This window comes from Eleutherodactylus coqui, chromosome 2, assembly GCF_035609145.1.
Source record: "Eleutherodactylus coqui strain aEleCoq1 chromosome 2, aEleCoq1.hap1, whole genome shotgun sequence".
Classification (NCBI taxonomy): Eukaryota; Metazoa; Chordata; class Amphibia; order Anura; family Eleutherodactylidae; genus Eleutherodactylus; species Eleutherodactylus coqui.
The window spans coordinates 238,172,239-238,194,398 of record NC_089838.1 but is presented as its reverse complement, the minus strand read 5'-3'; the positions used below and the strand labels follow the sequence as shown (position 1 = coordinate 238,194,398).

The window sequence follows — 22,160 nt, the reverse complement described above, 5'->3', positions numbered from 1 at the left end:
GAAAAGGCAGGATGTGCATTTGCTCCTTACACTTGAACAGTCTGTCCAAGCACTTGTGTATTCATTCATACAAAAGGTGAACCAAGGAGAATTCCCAGAAGCACCGATATCATTCCTCTAGCCTATAAAATGTAATGTGCCAGGAAAACAGCCTCAGAAAAACAGGTGCAGACATTAGAAATGTACATGCATTAGTGAATCAATAAAGCCGCTCAGCCTGGATATTGGTGCAATCAGATCAATAATTCTTGAGGAAATAACATAACACATTAGCTTAAAGGTCAATGGCTAATACACAGCCCGAGTATTAAAGGGCCACCCAAAATTGATATTAACGGCAGTACGGAGTTCAAATGTAAAAAAACACCTCTCTACACCCATGGGACTTGTATGCACTTCTCAAGATCTCTAGGGGTTCAACTGGTGGGACCCCAATCATTTATCACCTGTACATAGGTGATAAATGACTTGATTGGGATAGTCCCTTTAAATGTTCTGCCATTGTTCATGAGAGAAAACACGCAGGACCTGTAAAATCAGAAATTTGGCACCAGAGTCTACTCATTTACACTCCTTCAGCCTGTTTAGACAGGCAGATTATCGTTGAGAATCATAAAATTTTCATCCAGTGTTTCATACTCCTATGTGAGTTAGGAAGGGTATCTTAGGGCTTCTTCCCACGGACGGATTCCCACCGCGTAAAACGTGGCGGAAATCTGCTGCGTTGCCCGCACCGTAAAATCTCCCGTCCTCACCCGCGGCATGCTCTATTTGCAGCGGGTGTACACACAGATGGCTTCCATTGCAGTCAATGGAAGCCGTCCGTCACGCTATCTTCCGCTGTAGCACAGCGGAAGATAGCGTGAAACCGCTTCCCCGCCTACCGTTAGCTGCGTCACATGGCGCGGCCGCCGCGTCAACGCGCTCTATTACGCATGCGCGCCAAATCATCATGCGGGACGTAGGACGCCGGAGGTACGTATTGGGGTCTCTGGGGGGCGCCGTGACATGCTCCACCGCAGAATTCCGCGGCGGAGCCCGTCACGGCCGTGTGAAGCCGGTCTTAGGGAGAGCACCTAGAAGGTAATTGAGGAGACTTATAAGGCCATTCATACTCCTCTAGGAGATATGCAAATAAAGAAGATTGAACAATACCTCTACAGTACCACCAATTGGAAGGTCTGACACTGATGTAGAGGAATGCTGCCATCCAATAGGTGGCAGTGCAGAGGCATTGTTCCACCTTCCTTATTTGCATATTTTCCAGAGGAGCATGCATGGCCTTATAAGTCTCCTCACTCACCACCTAGGTGCTCTTCTTAAGTAGACATGATACCCTTCCTGACCCACATCATAGGCCTCTCACTAGCCAATGTACTACTGCACACTAAGGAGCAAGAATCCCAAACAGCTGCCTGTGTATAGTTTTCTGGCTTAATGTCAATCCCCAGTCATTGTTACAAGGACTTGCATAAAGAGTCAGAGATTGATTTGCAAAATTGCTGCCTTCCAATAGGTGGCGCTTCAGAGGTATTGTTCCATCTTCCTTACGTACATTTCTATGTGAATCACTGAGCAGAGAGTGTTTAAATGCACACGGTCGAGTTTAAACTGAATGCCGAATAGTTCACTTTCGCTCGTTTTAACCATTTCTTCAACAATAATCATTACGCCTAAACGCACCTTAAGAAAGTCTCCATCACAGACTTCATCATATTTGACGAAAAACAGCAGCAATATTTCCAGAACAACATACCCCTCCATGATTAGTGAATGGGGTCAGGGGCAGTTGGCGTCCACCGTGTCATTGACCAGGCATTGCACGAGTGAACATGGCCTTACATCCCACAAGTCAAATGTAACACATTGCAAGCTGCTGAAAACGGGAACAGACCTCAGAATTCGAAGCACGGACATCACAGTGCAAGACAAGATAAAACCCAACAAAAAGGTTTAAGAGTTCAATAACCGTCCAGCTGAGACTTAACGGGGAGCTTCACTTGGAAAGCAACAGATCAATCCTCCTAATGTTCTCTATGTGTAATATTACCCGATTTACAAGAAATGAGCGTGCGTCGATGTCTTATCGCTTGTACCAACTAAATGCTGGAAGAAAAACTCGAGTCTAGAGATTTGTCCTCGAAGGGGAGAAAAGTCTGTCCCTATGGTCAATAAGAGCTTAGGTAAAGCTCAAGGAAGGGCTCTGGGTTCAGCCGGCACATTCTCCAATACACTGTGCACACAAATCCATTCAAAGAGCACTAAATAAGCCCCTCTGTGCCGAGCCTCGCGGACGCAAACTAAACCCAAGGACTTTTCCAAGGACAATAAACAATCCCTTTAACCAGTCATAGCTCGATTCCATCTGCAGTACAAGGGCGGTTGTGATCCTACAAGGCCACACACATTCAGGACTGGAGAGTCCCTCTGCAGCTATGTACACACCCGACAGGGAGAACAGAGAGCGCTCTTTACTTCCGTGACATCCATCGGCCAGAGACGGCCAAGAAGACATCCAGGGAAAGCGGAAAACAAGGATTTGTTTTTGGAAACTAACAAGAATCATTTCTGGTGACAAGGCAATCATTCCAGTTATGCGCTAGTCTAAATGTATCCCTGAGCCTGGAAATGAAATAACTCCGCTCAAACATTATTCTCCGTCGTAGGCTTTATCGCTTATACTGTAGAAGTGTTTTCATTAGAGGGCGTTGTAAATGTTCCTTCAGAATGAACTGTACAAATGGAGGAGCAGTCAGACAGGAGGCTCCTACCTACATGTAGGTGAGAACCACAGCCTTCATGTGCTAGTGCCGACTGATCAAGCAAGTAGGCTAAATGTACTTGTAGTATTAGAATACTATATTACAGAAGCAGAACCAAAAAACAGCAACCGCACTCATAATATATTTACTATCAGAGGTATACATACCTATAATCAATACTCTAACCACATTAAATAATGCAAGGTGCTTGGTATATAATGGGATCAAATTACATTGGACCATCTACCAAAGTCCAGGTGACCAAGCTACCAGGTGGGTCCTAACACTAATACCACCTGTTAGCGTGAGAGCTTGGTCAGCGCATGAAACATGGCAGAAATCCATCTCTGGGAACTAGCCCTAAGTTCTCGCATAAAATGTACTTTTGTCATCCTTAAAGGGGTTCTGTCATTACAATCTGTATTTTTTTTCTCCAGTAAATCTGCCCCGCTGGCACAAACTGTGGTAAATAACACATATAAAACGTTTTTTTCAGAAGTAGTACTTACCTAGGCTCCATTTTTCACCTCCATGCTCTGTTTACATCTTCAGCCCCTCCTGCTAGGAGGTCATCTCCCAGCACCCCCTGCTGTGCTGACCACTTCCGCCCTCACAAAGCTACTTCCGCCCATCCAGTGCAGTGAATAGTCCTGCCTGCAGTCTACCAAAATCTGCTAGTGTTTCTCCCTGGGTCTCTGAACACCCAGAGTTTCCCAAGGGCCTCCAGATCTTCCCTGCAATCTCACAGTAGCCACTCACTGTAGTCACTCAAAGCAGTCCCTCAAAGCAGTCACTCATAGCAGTCACTCATAAAAATCACTCACAGTAGTCACTCCACATGGTAAAAACAGGAATATTCCCCATGCAATGTATTGTATGAGTGTATGTATATATACATTTATCTATGCGTATATGTATCAAGATGTGTGTGTATAGATATATGTATGTATGTGTATATATATATATATATATATATATATATATATATATATATATATATACACATACATACACACACACACATATAATATGTATAGTAATATATCTACACACTGCATAGGACATGTACGTTCCACGCTTACACCCATGTGCGGCTGCCCTCAGAGAGACAAAAAAGTGCACAAAAGTGTGCGCAACTGCACTTACATCTGTATAAAGCTGGTCTTATTGTATGTATATATGTATGTCCCGTTGTACCGCCTCTAGCTTGGATACAAGATGTGATACAGGGGGCATGCAGGCTCTAGTACCCTGTTGTACCACCTCTAGCTTGGATACAAGATGTGATATAGGCGGGCATGCAGGCTCTAGTACCCTGTTGTACCACCTGTAGCTTAGATACAAGATGTGATACGGGGGGCATGAAGGCTCTAGTACCCTGTTGTACCACCTGTAGCTTAGATACAAGATGTGATACAGGGAGCATGGAGGCTCTAGGACCCTGTTGTACCGCCTCTAGCTTGAATACAAGATGTGATATGGGGAGGCATGGAGTCTCTAGTACCCTGTTGTACCACCTGTAGCTTAGATACAAGATGTGATACGGGGAGCATGGAGGCTCTAGTACCCTGTTGGGCCACCTCTAGTTTGGATACAAGATGTGATATGGGCAGGCATGGATACTCTAGTACCCTGTTTACTACCTCTAGCTTGGATACAAGATGTGATACAGGCGGGCATGGAGGCTCTAGTATCCCGTTGTACCACCTCTAGCTTGGATACAAGATGTGATACAGGCAGGCATGAAGGCTCTAGTATCCCGTTGTACCACCTCTAGCTTGGATACAAGATGTGATACGGGTGGACATGGAGATTCTAGTACCCTCTTGTACTACCTCTAGCTTGGATTCAAAATGCGAAACGGACGGGCATGGACGTTCTAGGACCCTGTTGTATCGCCTCTAGCTTGGATACAAGACGTGATATGGGTGGGCACGCTGCCACTTGGGATGCATTATGCATTGACACTTGGGGGTCAGGATAACAGCATGCTGACAATAGAGGGCAATGTATAGCTTTATGTCTTTGGTGATGTTAAATTCATTCTCTGTGGCTGATTTTACACAAGTGAGCACTATATCAGCCCGAGAAACTCAAACCAATATCTCGCATGGCAAATATGCGAGTGTGTCTGCCAGTGCAGTGCGCCTTGTAAGAACAATGCCTTGTGATGTGCGTATGTGTGTATCATATATATACACATACATACATACATACAAACAAACAAACACACACACACACCGCTGTAGGAGCAACTGTAAGAAACAAAATAAATGGTGGGAATACGGCGGCCGCCCGATCTTTCACGCACATAGTATTCATAGGGGAGGTCCTATATTTTCTCGGTCAAGTATTAACGAGAGAGAAACCACAGTAATCATAGGCTTAGTTTTGTCCCAATATACGGCCGTGACAATCATGGCCGCATAAGGGAAGAAAATTACATTCGCCTGAAACCGCCATATACACACACACAGACAAATAAAGCTAGATAGATATATGTGTGTATATACACATAAACATATAGATGAATAGACGGGGATGGATAGACGGGCAGACGCAGACGGATAAATGCAGACGGATAATTACAGACGGATAGATGGATAAATACAGATGCATAGAGAGATAAATGTAGACGGATAAATACAGACGGATAGACGGATACAGATAGCATATATATGCATATAAATATATATATATATATATATATAAAAGCATATATGTGTGTGCATATATATATATATGCATATATATATATATGTATATATGCATATATATATATATGTATATATGCATATATATATATGTATATATGCATATATATATATATGTATATATGCATATATATATATATGTATATATGCATATATATATATGTATATATGCATATATATATATGTATATATGCATATATATATATATATGTATATATGCATATATATATATATGTATATATGCATATATATATATGTATATATGCATATATATATATATATGTATATATGCATATATATATGTATATATGCATATATATATATGTATATATGCATATATATATATGCATATATATATATATATATGTATATATGCATATATATATATGTATATATGCATATATATATATATATATATATGTATATATGCATATATATATATATGTATATATGCATATATATATATATATATATATATATATATATATATATATATATGTATATATGCATATATATATATATATATATATATATATATATGTATATATGCATATATATATATGTATATGCGTATATATATATATTTATGCATATATATATATATATGCATATGCATATATATATGCATATATTTATATATGCGCACACACACATATATATATATGCATATATTTATATATGCACACACACATATATATGCATATATTTATATATGCACACACATATATGCTTTTTTATATATATACTTTTATTTATATATATATATATTTATATAAATAAAATATATATGCTTATATGCAGAAGCTTGCATTTCCATTGGCTAATAGAAATATATTCTGCCTGACAACAGTGTCAGGGATACATTTCTATTGGCCGAGAGGCAGCAGAAGCTTGCATTTCCATTGGCTAATAGAAATGTATTCTGCCTGACAACAGTGTCAGGGATACATTTCTATTGGCAGAGAGTGGGCACGTGTAACGTGCTCCCAGGCGAGCGCGAGCGCGCCGCAGACTCGCGCATGCGCAGTCGTGTGCCGCTGTCTCGCGCGTGCGCAGTCGTGTGCCGCTGTCTCGCGCGTGCGCAGTCGTGTGCCGCTGTCTCGCGCGGCTACCTTCATTCCGCGCTTCCTCACAAGACAATGTACGCACACGTCACTAGTGACGTATGCGTACATTGACCTGAAGGAAGCGGAAGGTAGGCAGTGTACGCTTTTTGACCGGATGGAAGAAAATCGGGTGCTGGAGGTCACGTGACCGAATTGACAAGCGGCTCCAGGAGAAGATTTGGGATAAGAAGAAGAGGTAAGCAGGCTGCCTGGGGAGCAATAGGTAAGTATAAAATTTTTTGTTTTTAATGACAGAACCCCTTTAAGGGCTCAGTCACACGGGCGTTTTTTCGTCCGATTTTTTTGTGCGCAAAACTGATGCACACAAAAAAAAAAATCGCGTGATCGAAACCAGCTAGCAGCGTTTATCAGACGAAGGGGCTCGGTCACACGGGCGCTGCGCGCTATCCTCTGCCATAGCTGAGAGCTGCCTCGGATTGGTCAGGAATGGGTGAGTGAGAGCTGTCTTTGATTGGCCGAGGGCTGTAACCAATCAGAGGGCAGCCCATTCAGCAGGCAGGGATTTTAACCCCTTAAAGGGGTTGTCCCGCACCGAAACGGGATTTTTTTTTTTTTAACCCCCCCCCCCCCCCATTCGGCGCGAGACAACCCCGATGCAGGGGTTAAAAAAACAAACCGCTCAGCACTTACCTGAATCCCGGCGGTCCGGCGTCTTCATACTTACCTGCTGAAGATGGCCGCCGGGGTCTGCTCCCTCCGTGGACCGCAGCTCTTCTGTGCGGTCCATTGCCGATTCCAGCCTCCTGATTGGCTGGTATCGGCACGTGACGGGGCGGAGCTACACGGAGCCGGCATTCTGCACGAGCGGCTCCATTGAAGAGAGCAGAAGACCCGGACTGCGCAAGCGCGGCTAATTTGGCCATCGAAGGGCGAAAATTAGTCGGCTTCATGGGAACGAGGACGCTAGCAACGGAGCAGGTAAGTAAAAAACTTTTTATAACTTCTGTATGGCTCATAATTAATGCACAATGTACATTACAAAGTGCATTAATATGGCCATACAGAAGTGTATAGACCCACTTGCTGCCGCGGGACAACCCCTTTAATGACGCGGCCCTTTTTCTTTTTCCATTTTCGTTTTTTCCTCCCCGCTTTAAAAAAATCGGAACTCCTTTATTTATCCATCGACGTCGCTGTATGAGGGCTTGTTTTTTGCGGGACGAGTTGTATTTTTCAATGGTGCTATTTAAAGTACCATATAATGTACTGAAAAACTTTTAAAAAATTCTAAGTGGAGTAAACTGAAAAAAAAATGACATTTCACCATCTTTTACTGCGTCTTGTTTCTACAGCGCACGGATGGCAACAAAAACGACATGATAACTTTATTCTATGGGTCGGTACGATTACTACGATGCCAAACTTGTATAGTTTTTTTTTACTATACTCCTCTTTTTTTTTTTCAAAGACATTAAATTTTTTTCAATTATTTTCTGCCGTCATGTTGTGCACGCGATAACTTTTTTATTTTTCCGTTGACGTGGTTGAGCAAGGTCTCATTTTTTGCGGGATGTCCTGTAGTTTCTTATAGTATCAATTTGGAATGTATACGACTTTTTGATCGCTTTTTATTGCGTTTTTTCTGGGAGACAGGGTAACTGAAAAAATGCATTTCTGGCGCTCTATGTTTTTTTTCAGACAACGTTCACCGTGCGGGAAAAATAATGCGTTACTTTGATAGTTCGGACTTTTACGGACGCGGCGATACCAAATACATATTTTTAATTTATTATTTAGATTTTTTAATAATAGATATGGCAAAAGGGGGGTGATTTAAACTTTTACAAGTTTTTTTTTTTTTTTCAATTAAAAAAAACTTTATTGATTTTTTTTTTACATTACTTTGAAGCCCCCCTGGGGGACTTTAACATGCGATGCTTTGATCGCTCCTGCAGTATGACGTAATGCTATAGCATTACCTCATACTGATTTTTTACAGGCAGTCTATCAAGTCACCCCACGGGGATGGCTTCATAGGCAGTCTGTTAAGGCAGCCATGGGGCCTTTCATTAGGCCCCCGGCTGCCATGACACCTGCATGGCTCCCCCGATCTCACCGCGGGGGGGCCAGGCGGGACCCCCGAACATCGTTCGGGGGATTTAAATGCCGCTGTCAGAACTGACAGCGGCATTTAAATGGTTAATAGCCGCGATAGGCCGCGCGACCGCTCGCGGCTATTGCCCGCGGGTGTCAGCTGTTATAAACAGCTGACGCCAGCACTGTATGAAGAGAGGTTGCCACGCAACCTCTCTTCATACATACCCCGCGGCTCCATAACGTAAATGTACGTCATTGGTCGTGAAGGGGTTAAATGAATACTACAGAAATCCCGCCTGCTGAATACTACAGAAATCAGTTCAAGAGAAATGCCCGCTGGACGTGACTGATCTACGGCAGATGCAGAAAGGTGAGTGAGTGAGTGAGTGTGTGTATGTATGTATGTATGTATGTATGTATGTATGTATGTATGTATGTATGTATGTATGTATGTATGTATGTATATATATATGTATATATATATGTATATATGTGTATTTTTTTTTTTTACACTTTTTTTGCATGGTTTTCAGAGAAGGGCTTATATTTGAAGCCCTTCCCCGAAAATTAATACAGCGCTTGCCGGCAGCTCATTGCTTTCAATGGAGCTGGCTGTATTGCCAGCTCCATTGACTTCAATGGGAGAATACTGTTCTTCACTGCCACAGCTGTTACAGCTGTGGCAGAGGAGAACAATCTTTAGTATATGTTCTTAATGGGGTCGGCACTGCCCCCCTGGGGGACTTTAACACTGATTTGCGCAGAACGCAGTTACATGCGTTTTTGTGCCAGTTGTATTTTTCACTGGTACTATGTAATATTAGCACCACATCATGTGCTGAAAACGGTTACAACATTCTAAGTTGAGTGAAATGGAAAGGAAACGAATTTCCACCATCTTTAAGTGTGTGGGGTAGGGTCGGGAAGGGGGGGGGGGGAGGAGGATCTTGTTTCTACAGGTACACACTACAGCAAAACTGGCATGATAGCTTTATTGTATGGGTCAGTAAGATTACTACGTTATCACGTTTATACACCTTTTTTTGCTGTACTACTCTTAAAAAATAAAATATCTTTAGAAGAAAAATATTATCTGCCTTAACTTTTTTTTTGTCAACACAGTTGTGCGATGGCTCATTTTTTTGCAGGACATCTTATAGTTTCTATCGGTACCATTTTGGAGTAAATATTTTTGATCGCTACTCAGTACTTTTTTTCTTGGAGACGGGGTGACCAAAAAAGTAAAATTTTGACATTGTGGTTTTTTTTATCTGACAACATTCACCATGTGAGGTAAATGATGCATTACTTTGATAGATCAGATTTTTACGGACGCAGCAATATCAAACATGTTTGTTTTTTGGGGGTGGGGGGTTATTTATATATTTTATTAGAAATATGGCAAGAGTTTTTTTGGTTTTTTTTTATTATTATTATTTTTTGCAGCAACTAATGAAACTTTCCTTTTTTCTGTTTGCTTGTTTTAGTCCCCATAGGGGACAAGAATTTACAATGGTTTGATCACTCTTGCTGTATGATGTAATACCATTGTATCACATTCTACTGCGATCTGACAGTCAGTCAATCCATCAAGCCACACCACAGGCAAACAGCAACAGCAGCCCATGGGGCTTTGAGAAGGCCACCAGCTGCCATGGCAACTGAACAGCACCCCGCAACATCGCTGTGGCATTTAAATTCCGCCATCAGAATTGCCAGTAGCATTTAAAGAGTTAACAGCAGGAGTGTTTGCAGCTGTTGCAGGTGGATGTTAGCTAAAAGAAACAGCCGGCACCCGCATTGTATGGAGCAGGATCATCTCCCGATACCCCTTCATATACACCCCGAACCTCCATGACATACAGTAGTTAAGGGGTTAATTTTATTTGTGGGGCAGTTCCATCCCCTAAAAATGTTTTTTTTTTTTATTGCAAAGGCAGTAACAAAATGCCAAATCATGGACACAAGAAAGAAGATTGAGGCAGAGGAGAATGTTGTTACTAAAACGACAGGTTTAAGAGTAAGCGATACAAATCCAACAACTCACCTTCCTTGAGCTGCTGAGTTTGGGAAGGCAGCGAGTCAAACAGTCTTGAGCTCCCACACAGTAACTTCTCCACCCTCTCCACGGATATATCCAGGGGACTGGGAAGCTTCTTGCACACCATGCCTTAGAGATATGCTTAAGGAAATTAACAAAAAGTCATGTCTGATTAACGAGACCTGCCAAAGACGACAGGGGAGCATCCATTTTCTATTTCAGCAAATATATATATATATATATATATATATATTTTTTTTTTTTAACATAGCATAAACTAATAACTCAGATGGTATCAAAAATATTGCTACAATAGTTGTGTATGAAGCAAAAGGCATAAATATAATTCAGGAGAACCATCCATCCTCTTTTGGAATCTGACTACCAGAAGGTTGTTGTCATACGCAGCCCATGAAACGCCTCTCCCAGATCCTGCGCTAGCCTAAAGAGAACGTTTCTTAGGCAGATTCCTGGGCTGCTTAGAACATCTCAGACCAAAAGCAGCAGCACAGGACACCAAGATAAGCATCCTGGAGGTGGAATTTTTGAACCCCCTGACCAGGAAGAGGCGGCTGAACACTACAAACAAGTGTGCCGGAGAGCTGCAGAGGAAAAGTGCAGCGGAGCGGACAGCGCCCGTTAGATAATGTACTAGTAATCATTAGGAAATTATAGAACTAGTGTTTCTTGTGGCGCAATGTGCCACACAGCTGTGATGCATGGTACATCCATTATGATCCCCACACATACAGCTCTCCTCCATCCATCCTGACCCCACACATCACATGACACACACAGCCCTGCTACATCCTGATTCTCACACACACAGCTGCTACATGGTACATCCATTATGATCCGCACACATGACACACAGCTCTACTACATCCATCTTAATCCTCACAAAAGACAAACACAGCTTGGCTCCTCCCACAGAAGTGACGTCACCGCAGGTCCTTTAGCTCACCGGATCTCTGTGGTGGAGGTAGGTCAGTATCTTCTGTGAGGAATGTCAAGTTGTGTCTGAGATAACAACAGCTTAGTTGTATTCTCATTTTATTATTTTTGTCCTCCCCTTTTCAAGAGCCCTAACTGTGCTGTTCTTCTGTTGGTCAGGCTCTGTGTTATAAATGTTGTAGAACATTCGATTACATCACCAGGGGGCGGAGCAATGATGTTACCAGCCCCTGGCATGAGAAGCACTCACATACTAACTGACAAGTGGTTGTTAGTAGTTTGATTTTTTTAGGGGTTATTTTAGGCACAAACAGTAGGACTTCCTACTGTAAAAATACAAAGGAAACATGGGCTACAAAACATCGCAAATCGCGGCAATATTCAGCACGCTGAGATATTTTTCTCGCAACGTAGCAGCCTACAAAACATTGCTAATGTGAAGAAACCCATTGGAAAGCATGGGCGTCACATACATGCGATTTGTAGCACTGTCACATCACGAGAAAAATCACATGATCTTGTCGCCCATGTGAAAGCGGCCTAATAGTTATCCATCTGTTAGGTCATTGTGAACCCTGTGACAGGAAACATATATATACACACACACACACACACACACATATATATATACATACATACACATACACACACACGTTACAGTAAAGTGCTAAAATTTAAAAAAAACAAAACATGAATATTGCCAAAAGAATGACATATTGCAAAACAAAAAAGTGAGACACCAGTATTTTCCTGTGAAAAAGAAATGGCGTGTGTCTGTAATAAGAGTAGAGCAAGCATTAGAGCACAGCCAATTGAAGAATCTTTTTGCCATTCTATTGTAGGTCTCAAAGCAGGATTAAAAAAGGCTCCCATCACCTGAGTCACCTTTCTAACACCTTTTCTGCAGCACCGTCAGCGTGCCCACGACGATCCACCATCTGTTTACCTAGCGTCCGTGGGCGGTATATACTTACCTATCCCTAATTACTCCGACACGCTGGAAAACTGCCAACCAAAATCATAATACTAACAAGAGTAATAGATAAAAAGTGCTAACAGGGGGAAGAAATAAACTAAAGAAAGTAACAGTTTAATTACGGAAACGGTCTGGCGGTATCTGCAGTTCCATCCAGACTGTGGATTGGCGTGGTGCTAAGATTTAGTGGCAGTGAATTTATATTTTAATAACACCAGCTGTTAACACAGACTTCTACCATTCATTTTCTAGATAAGTGCGGAAAATCCACCCTGCCAAATATAGAGAGAAAATGTGTCTAACCTTTGTTAGCCGCTGCCACAGCCAAGTTATTTCAGTTGAATTGATGTACTCCCTTGTAGCTGGCACACACCGGCCGCACCATAGAGGTTATATATGCATACATAACACAGAGCTCCGCTGCAGCGCAGACCTGTTTAATGCCCTCTGGCCTGGAAAAACACTGCAATTATTAAGTCTGCGGCGGTGGGGGGCTCTGATATATGACATCCACCGCGCACAGGCTTTATTTCCTACTATTTGAAGCATATGTTCTCCTGTGAAATCCATTTTACAGTTTACATATAGAATTAGAGAGGTTAATAAAATGAGGGTGCAATAAGAGGTCATAAAAATAAAGACACTTAGGGCTCCACGAAAAGTTACATTGTATCAGTCTGTCATGTTCTAGGCAAACATCGTCAGCCCCCTCAGGTGAAGCACCGAGGTTGCACTGCAGGCATTTTGTTCTCGCCTTATAAAACTGGTTGCCCAAGTTGGTAAACTGAGGAAGGGAATGGTATGAAATAATAAAAGGATTAAATAATTACCCGTTAACCCCTTCAGGCAAAAAGGATGTATATGTACTCCCTCTGGCATCCGAGGATCTATGGCGCAGGTCCGGCAACATATGCGGTGGGTGTCAGCTGTCTTTGAATCATTTAGATACTGCTATCAATTCTAACATCAGCTTTTAAATGGCCCTACAGATGGAGGGGGCGCTCTCTGTCTCCGGAACGGTCTTCCCCGCAATGAAATTGTAGGGCTGCTATGTGTTTGTCTATTAAAGGGACAATACCACCAATATTTTTTATTAATTAAAACTAGTGAGAGAAACATTTTCCATTTTTCTAATCTGTTTGTATTTTCTGATTGTATTCTGCGGTCTATACATGATTTGGGGGGGGCTGCCAAATTACTGAGCTATATTTAACAGCATTTAGAGAGATGCTTTACAGCTGCCTCATGGACTATTTACACAATGGGTAGGAGTGGACTCATTGACTGCTCTAGACATGCTCTGTGACCTGTGCAGAAGTCGTTGTGCAGGGATGGGGTGTAGATTACCTATTGTGAATGGTAGATCCTGTGTTATCCAAATAGGAATCCTGACTGTGATGTGATGGGCCATTTACATGGAATGATTATCGCTAAAAATTCGTTCAAAAGAAAAAAGTAAACATGAAGTTCAAATTCTTTTACTTATTACAAAAATAAAAAAAAAATTTTAAAAAGTAAAAAAAAAAAAAAATATATATATATATATATATATATATATAAATATATATATATATATATATATATATATATATATATAAATATATATATATATATATATATATATATATATATATATATATTTTTTTTTTTTTTTTAAAGCTAAAAATTTTCAAAAAATTAAAATAAGTCTTACCTATTAAAATAACTTGCATTATTTATCCCAATAGGTGAGACGCCCCCTGTACCTGATTGGCTGCACATCAGCCTGCCAAACAGGTCCTGGCCACTAAAATTAGGGGTAAAATACTTCCTGCAGGCCGTGGTGCAAACGGGCAGCCTGCCTACCGAGGCACAAGGCGCTACCCGGCTGACTGTTGTAGCACAGAGGCAAAAAGCGCTTTGTACTGTGCCGCCATCGGCGCTTCACAAGTGGCCCCCCCACCCGATGTCAGTTTCACATACCGACGGCTGCAGGGAGACGACAGGATCGGGGGGGGGAAAATAGAATGTTATGCTTCGGCCGCAGAGTGCAGGAGCACACACCAGCCGCCTTCCACCCCCAGCCGATGCGCCTTTCCTGGCGGCGGACCAGATGAGCTGAGGGCCGCAGCTGTCAGCGATGGAGCAGCCGCCACGGATCTCACAGTCCCGCCGCCGGAGCACAACCGCTGAGTACGGCTGCAGTGAGTGCGGGAGAGGCCCACACCGAGCTGACAGTGAAGGCAGCGGACCATTACCGGAGAGCACGGCACCTGTGAGCGGGGGACCTTAGGGTGAGGTTAACATGTATGTTTAGGCTTACATTAGTAGATGTTAATGCTGACATGTTACACCGGTAACATGGCAACATTTACAGCTCATAATGTAAGCCTAAGCAGACATTTTAGCCTGAGTGTTACCCTGCACAGAACTCAGAAATCTATGCACACTGTGCTACTAGGACCTGCCATGCTTGACCCTATCAGGAGCTGGGGGTGTGAGAGGTGCATTCCTCCTGTCAAACCCCTAGCTTCCGGTGGCGTCAAGATACACTAATACCTACCTGTATGTACACCTGATTGCTGTAGCCAATCGAGTGTAAGGTACTCCATCCGAAAAAGTCACCAGTGACATCCTATATACAGAGCACTGACTCTTCACTCCAAGCCCATGTGATCTGCATATGGGATCTCACTGAGCCAGGATAAAACAGTGACATCCCAAGTCAAGTGATGCGCTGCTAAAGCAATGGATGGGCGCATCAAGGCTGTGAGCACATTTAAAACATGCTGTGGACAGTAAGGACGGGAAAATGAAAAAAAAAAACTCAGACAACCCCTTTACCATTTACACTCCTATCCTCGGCAGGTGGTTCGATAAATGTGAAGGCCCTTTTACATGCAATGATTATTGTTAAAACAACTGTATGACTGATCGAACTGCCAACGGTTTTGAATAAAATTACATGTACAGATAATGGCTTTTAATCACCTGCATGTCCTCCGTGAGTTCTTTACTCAACTGGGCGTGTGTTTTTGAGAGTAAACACACACACACACACACACACACACACACACACACACACACACACAGCAGAATGCTCCTTCAGTCACAGTAAACTGTGTACTCATTATGTATGCAAAGCAAACACAATGAGTGCACTGTTAAGAATGTTTTTGGAACCATCAAACATTGGTTTTTATGCGGGCTGAAAACCAGTGCTACATGACAATTGAACGACTAGTGTACGACTAACAATTATTGCTCACTTTCGGCCATTTGAACGAATTTTGAGCAATAATTGATGCGTGCAAAAAGGCCTTCAGATTGATGGAGGAACCAACCAATATGAAACCGATGATTGCTATTTTAGGAGGACCCCATTCTCATTATGGTGTACGGTGCTGTGGCGTAAATGGCAAATCAACTTCAAAAAACTTGCAAATCATTACTTTGATGTACTGGAGAAGACAGTATTGCTAAACCGCATATACTGAACATACATAAGGACAGGAGTATTCTATCAATTACTGAACCACGTAGTATAGAAGACAATGATCACAACTACTGGTGCCCACTGATCTGACCACAGAGTAACTAGAAGCAGGATACTGAGCACGGCCTGTGATATGGGAAGCCATTGATTGCAGATCGCATTCACGTGAACCTTTGGGTCCGAGTGCCGGGATTCTCGAGCACTGATTGTCAATCCCAAGGAGGAAACGATTTTGTCAATTTTCTCTTTTTCCCTAGGAAAACAAAAACAATCCATTGTGTATAAACCCATAGGCACATATACAGAGACTTCTAGCTCGGGGGTCTCACTGACCTTTTCATAACAGCGTCGTAAAGGCTCCACATGTTATCCAAGATGAGTTGTACAAAGAGAGGTTTCTTTGCCTTGCTCTGTATAACAAGGAGACAGATTTCTTTTAATAAGGCATTACTGAACACTCGGAGAGGGCTGATAGGTAAATAGAGGCAGCAAGCAATAGCATGATACATAGTACATAAAAAGTGATACATGAGCAGACCGGGAAGCTTTACACTGATGTAATGGCAGCACCAGATGGGGGGACCACGAGGAAACAAACACCCAAATCTATATTCCTATGCGCAATTCTGTAACTGCTTCAGATTAGTATATGGTATGACCACTTGTATTTGCACTCCTCTTTGAAATGCTCATGATGCACTTCCTATGTTCTAGCCTTGTCCGGCGACCACTGGAAAGCTCCAAATTCTCATGTAAATACATATATTTTATATATATATATATATATATATAGTGGGGCAAATGCTTTCATAAGTCATTTAGAATATAGACATGGATGTGGCTATGACATGCCCTCAACAAAGTTGAAGAAAGCCTGGAAGTGTTGTCATGGGAAGAGTGGAGTAATGGACCAGTAAGCTTTGGAACTTTGCAGAAAGACCCTTAAAGGACTTGTCCAAAAGTTTGGGGGGATTTTTTTTCTTCTAAAACCATGTTTCCCTGCATAAAACATAGAACAGAAATATTTCAGTTTTTTTTATTTCAATTGGAAAAAGGAATCTATTTAAATTTAGTTACTCTGTTCCAATAATGGAGGAGAGAACTTGAAAGCCCCAATGGAGCCCAAACACAGATGTGAATAGAGCCTGAAGACAACCGTTACTTCAGAAGGGTAGTTGATCCGGGGATTAATCAGATTGCCAGATTGGAGCCAGGAAGGAATTTATTCCCTTAAATGGAGAAAATTGGCTTCTACCTCATTGGGTTTTTTTTACCTTCCTTCTTCTGGATCAACATTGGGTTGGAATAGGCTGAACTGGATGGACATGTGTCTTTTTTCGGCCTTACATATTCTGTTACTATGTAAAATACCAATATAAACCCAGCAATACGTTAATAAAATACATCATTTTAACAAGCATTACATTTTACCCAATAACGATAGCTAGCTCCTCCACTATCCAGCCGCTGCATGCGCCTCTGACACCCCCTCCTTACTCGCTTTTCTTTTCACTCCATCAGTTTTTAACACATTCAGGGTTTTTTTGTTTGTTTGAAATGTATCTCTAATATAACTGCACATGTGCAGCTATAGTAAACGGATCCATCATATGGAATACCTTCCTTATCCATCATTCACCTATCATACAATGTAAAAAAAAAACAAGAATTCCAATCCCTCTAGTTTATGTTTATTGGACCGCAGATCAGTCATTTTTCTGTCAAAAAATTGAAACTAAACAGAACTGAAGCAAATGGAAACAAAAGAATTCCCACTGAAATCAATGGGGCAATGGATCAGTTTTTCAGCTGTAAGGCCATTTTGACACGGACAGGAAAATCACGCAAGAGTCTCGCATTCTTTTGAATGGGGTCATACACATAATTGATTTTTTCGCTGCATCAAGGCACGGGGGGGGGGGGGGGGGGGAAATCGAAATTTAAATCGCAGAATATCCTATCTTTGGGCGTTCCCTCGGAAAGCCTTCCATTGCATTGCCCATTGCATTTGCCTTTCAATGGTGTCGGCAAATCATTGCACAGCGTGCGACGTGCACACAAGTGTCATGTGATGTTTACCCATTGAAAACAACGGGAAAGCCTTCACAATCCTCCGCCCCGGCTACAAGACGCAGTGGAGGATCGCTACTTCCCCGAAGTGATGCGAAGCAGTTTTAAACACAGAAGCGCCTTGCATCTGCAGGGACAGTGCACGTTGGTAAGCGCAATATCGGGCCACGTTTATCAATTACTTGGTAGAGGGATTGCACAGTAAAATATCAATATTTGCAGATGATACAAAACTATGTAAAGAAATTAACACAAGAGAGGGCAGAATGTGACGGCAAATGGATCTGGATAAGTTGAGGGCAGAAAAGTGGCAAATGGGGTTTAACACTGATGAATATAAGGTTCTGCACATGGGCAGAGGAAATACATGTCACCATTACATACTACATGGGAAGTCACTGGGTAACACTGACATGGAAAAGGACTTGGGGATTTTGGTTAACTGTAAACTGAACTGGAGCAATTAGTGTCAGGCAGCTGCTGCCAAGGCAAATAGGATCATGGGGTGCATCAGAAGAGGTCTTGGAGCACATGGTGAGAACATTGTTCTTCCACTTTACAAGTCACTGGTCTAACCACAGATGGAATATTGTCTATAGTTTTGGGCACCGGTCCTCAAGAAGGCCATATCAGAGCTTGAAAGGGTACAAAGGTGGGCAACTAAAGTAATAAATTGAATGGGCGGACTACAATACCCAGAGAGGTTATCAAAATTGGGGTTATTTAGTTTAGAAAAAAGATAGCTGAAGGGACAATACAGAGATCTCTCCCATGATCTGTTTATTCCCAGGACTGTGACTGTAACAAGGGGGCATCCTCTACATCTAGAGGAAAGAAGGTTTCCACACCAACATAGAAGGGGGTTCTTTACTGTAAGAGCAGTGAGACTGTGGGACTGTCTGCCTGGGGACGTGGTGATGGCAAATTCAGTAACAGAGTACAAGAGTGGCCTGGACAGCTTTCTTGAGCGATACACTATGACATGTTATAGTCACTTATCACTTCAGATGGGTTGTTGATCCACGGATTATTTAGATTACCAGGTTGGAGTTAGGAAGGAATTTCTTCCCTTAAATGGAGAAATTGGCTTCTATCTCATTGTTTTTTACGTAACCCAGCTGTTCGTTAAAAAATACATACTTTTAACAGGATTTACATTTTATACTAAAAATGAAAGCACAATTTTAAAAAGAATGCCTTTACCCAATAAGTACAGCTAGCCCCTCCGCTCTGCGGCCGCTGCACCCCCTCCTTTACTTTTCACCCCTTCGGTTTTTCTTAGTAAAACAACATTTGCTGAGGTAAGAGGCTGAACCTGGACTCCTAATAGCATCTCATCTGTCAGCCCGTATCTAAGTAGGAAATTATTATTCAACAGAATCTTATTAGGTTTTCTTAAGCGTCTGTAATTTGACTGGCCGGTCCAGCAGCTAATTCCCCATTATTATAATCATTAGCACTAATGCAGCTGTCATGTTGTTACACCGAGGTACACCGTACTGTAGGGCAATAAACCAAGCGGAAAATCCAGGAACCTACACCGAGGGAGATTAGCAGCTAATGAGCAGCGCTCCATCTAAGAGGCGGCAGACCCCACCATACAATACATATAGAAGGAGACGGGAGCCTAACAAACACTTCTTTTGATTATGGAGATAACAGTCGTCCTGTGTTCTTTTCACGGAAGAGGCTTGTTAAGAAAATGTAAATGGCTCTAATAAGAACTACGCAATTCTGCTAGCATTCACATTTTTCTCATTGAAGTCTATGAGGAGAAAACCTCGGAAAAATGTCAAGTTCGATAAAAAAGCATTGGGATATCCTTAAAGCAACACTTTAAAAGATATATACCAGGCTAATTGTGTACGTTGTGTTAAAGGGATGCTGTCACCTCAGAATAGTCTTTTTTATACTGCCCCGTTCCTGCGGTGTTCCTCTGTGAAGTCTGCACGCGACATGAAAATCTAACTCTTTTCAAAGTGCCGTAGACTTCACAGGGGGGGACAGTATAAAAATACATCCTCCGGCTCCTCATCACCTCCTCGAACAGCACCAGAACTTCCCTCATAGTGCTATTCGGAGGCGACTGGTTATATTTAACCCACGTTACATCTAAAGCCACGTATTCCCTATCCACAGGGTATGTTGGGGGTCTGACTACTGGACTCCTACTGATCCCCAGACTGGCACTCAAATGCCCATGTGAACGAGTAGTGGTGTGTTGGTGTGACCACCCCCCCATTCACTTCAATGGGGCAGAGGGTGATTGCTGAGCACCAACATCTCCATCTGACCCACAGAAGTGAACGGGGAATAAATGTCTAACGGGAAAACCCCCTTAATACTTGTGAGACTGGCTCCATTTAGCTTGGGGTAGACTGTAAGCCTAACTCGGACAGTGTAATCCCTTTAGAATCACATATTTGTTGAGTCATTTGAATACGGCACTAATCCCCGCCCCGCATTTTTCGCCGAAAATCCCAGCTCAGCTGTGCAGCTAGGAGAAGACAGGGCTGAGAAATCAGTCTTCAGCTATTTAACTGCATAATAGAAGAGGCAGCCCCAGCTGTGCCTGCACTGTTCTCCCTAGTGCAGGCACAGCTGTTCTGCAGAACAGTGCATTAATAAAGCCAGCTTTATATTTTATTGATTTTCCAATATACTTACCCTGCGACCCCATGATCTGCCCCAAGCGCTGCTTTTATTAGTCTCCCGACTCTGCCGCTCTGTTCCCCAGCGCTATGTAAGGAGAAGCTGTTCTGTACTGCAGACTGCTTCTGCCATTCTCCACACCTGTTCCCCACAAGACCCAATGCACAGTCAGGGTCTCAGTGCATCGGACAGTGACACACAGTACTGTACATCTGATGCATTATGACTCTGGCACAGTGCATTGGGTTTGGTGGCAAATGTGTGCACTGTGAAACAGAGAAGCCATCTGCAGCACAGAACAGCTTCTCCTTACACAACGCTGGAGGAAAGATGAGTGGAAGCAGGAGATTAATGAAAGCAGCGCTGGAAGACAGATCGTGGGGGCATGGGACCAAACATGTTTGATAATCAATAAAATACAAAGCAAACGTACTAAACTGTTACGTGGAAAGTGCAGTCACAGTGCGAATTGGAGTTCCCTATTCTGCTATGCAGTTAGCTAGTTAATGACAGATTTCTTAGCACTGTCTTCACCCACTTGCTTAGCTGAAGTGGGGTTTTCTACAAAAAATGTACAGAATAGCTTGTAATTGCTTATTCTGTACATTTTAGAGAAAAAATTTGAAGTGCAATTACACTTTAAGTGTCAAAGTGTTGATCACAATGCATGTGTAACATACCGTACCTAGACACAGTTAGACAATAAGTACTACTTATACTAAGAGGAAGAACCCGCCACATACATCCAGAGTGTATCAGTGTGCGGCGTTTGTGTGTATTACTGTTCTCTACACAGATCTAGAAACGGGCTGCAGGCTACATAAATGAGGAATCTTTATGAAAAACATTCGCTTGGCCTTTTTTCCCAGTACAGTGACAGAGGCCGGAGTCACCAATCACCATATATTTAGCTCGCAAGTTTTATTAGCTTTGATTTGGCACTGGAAGAAACCATTCATTAGGACACAGGAAAAAAATGTCTTAACTATACTTCAGTGGTAAGCATCACTGGGAGAGCCGTGACGACACCCCGGATACAAGAATACCATGAGAGAGAGAATAAAATCCCAATAACCAGGGAGAGAGCGCGATATTAGAGCGTGATATTAGAGCGGACCGCTCACAAGGCCAAAGGCAATGTTCAAAGTGACAGGAATAACCCTTTTGTTGACAGGAACTTCCAGACAACTTTAACTTCTTGACAAACAAATATAAAACAATCCTATTATAGCGCCATACGTTATTTGAAGGTAGACATCTGTTAGATTGTGAACACCCAGCACTTTATTCTCACAGACGTTTTCTTACCATTTTGCACCAAAGAATAACATTTAAAAGTGCATACAAATTCA

The 22,160-nt window shown here is 42.3% G+C and overlaps 1 protein-coding gene across 1 annotated transcript in view; it reads right to left on the bottom strand.

Annotated features, from left to right (window-relative positions):
- EFL1 (elongation factor like GTPase 1) overlaps positions 1-22,160 on the bottom strand; it is a 212,992-nt gene that overhangs the window by 176,630 nt on the left and 14,202 nt on the right. The window contains exons 9-11 of the mRNA XM_066592683.1: positions 16,420-16,496; positions 16,203-16,339; positions 10,688-10,810 (exon numbers count right to left, since the gene is read on the bottom strand). Coding sequence (XP_066448780.1) covers positions 10,688-10,810; positions 16,203-16,339; positions 16,420-16,496 — 337 coding nt within the window. The remainder of the gene's footprint in view (positions 1-10,687; positions 10,811-16,202; positions 16,340-16,419; positions 16,497-22,160) is intronic.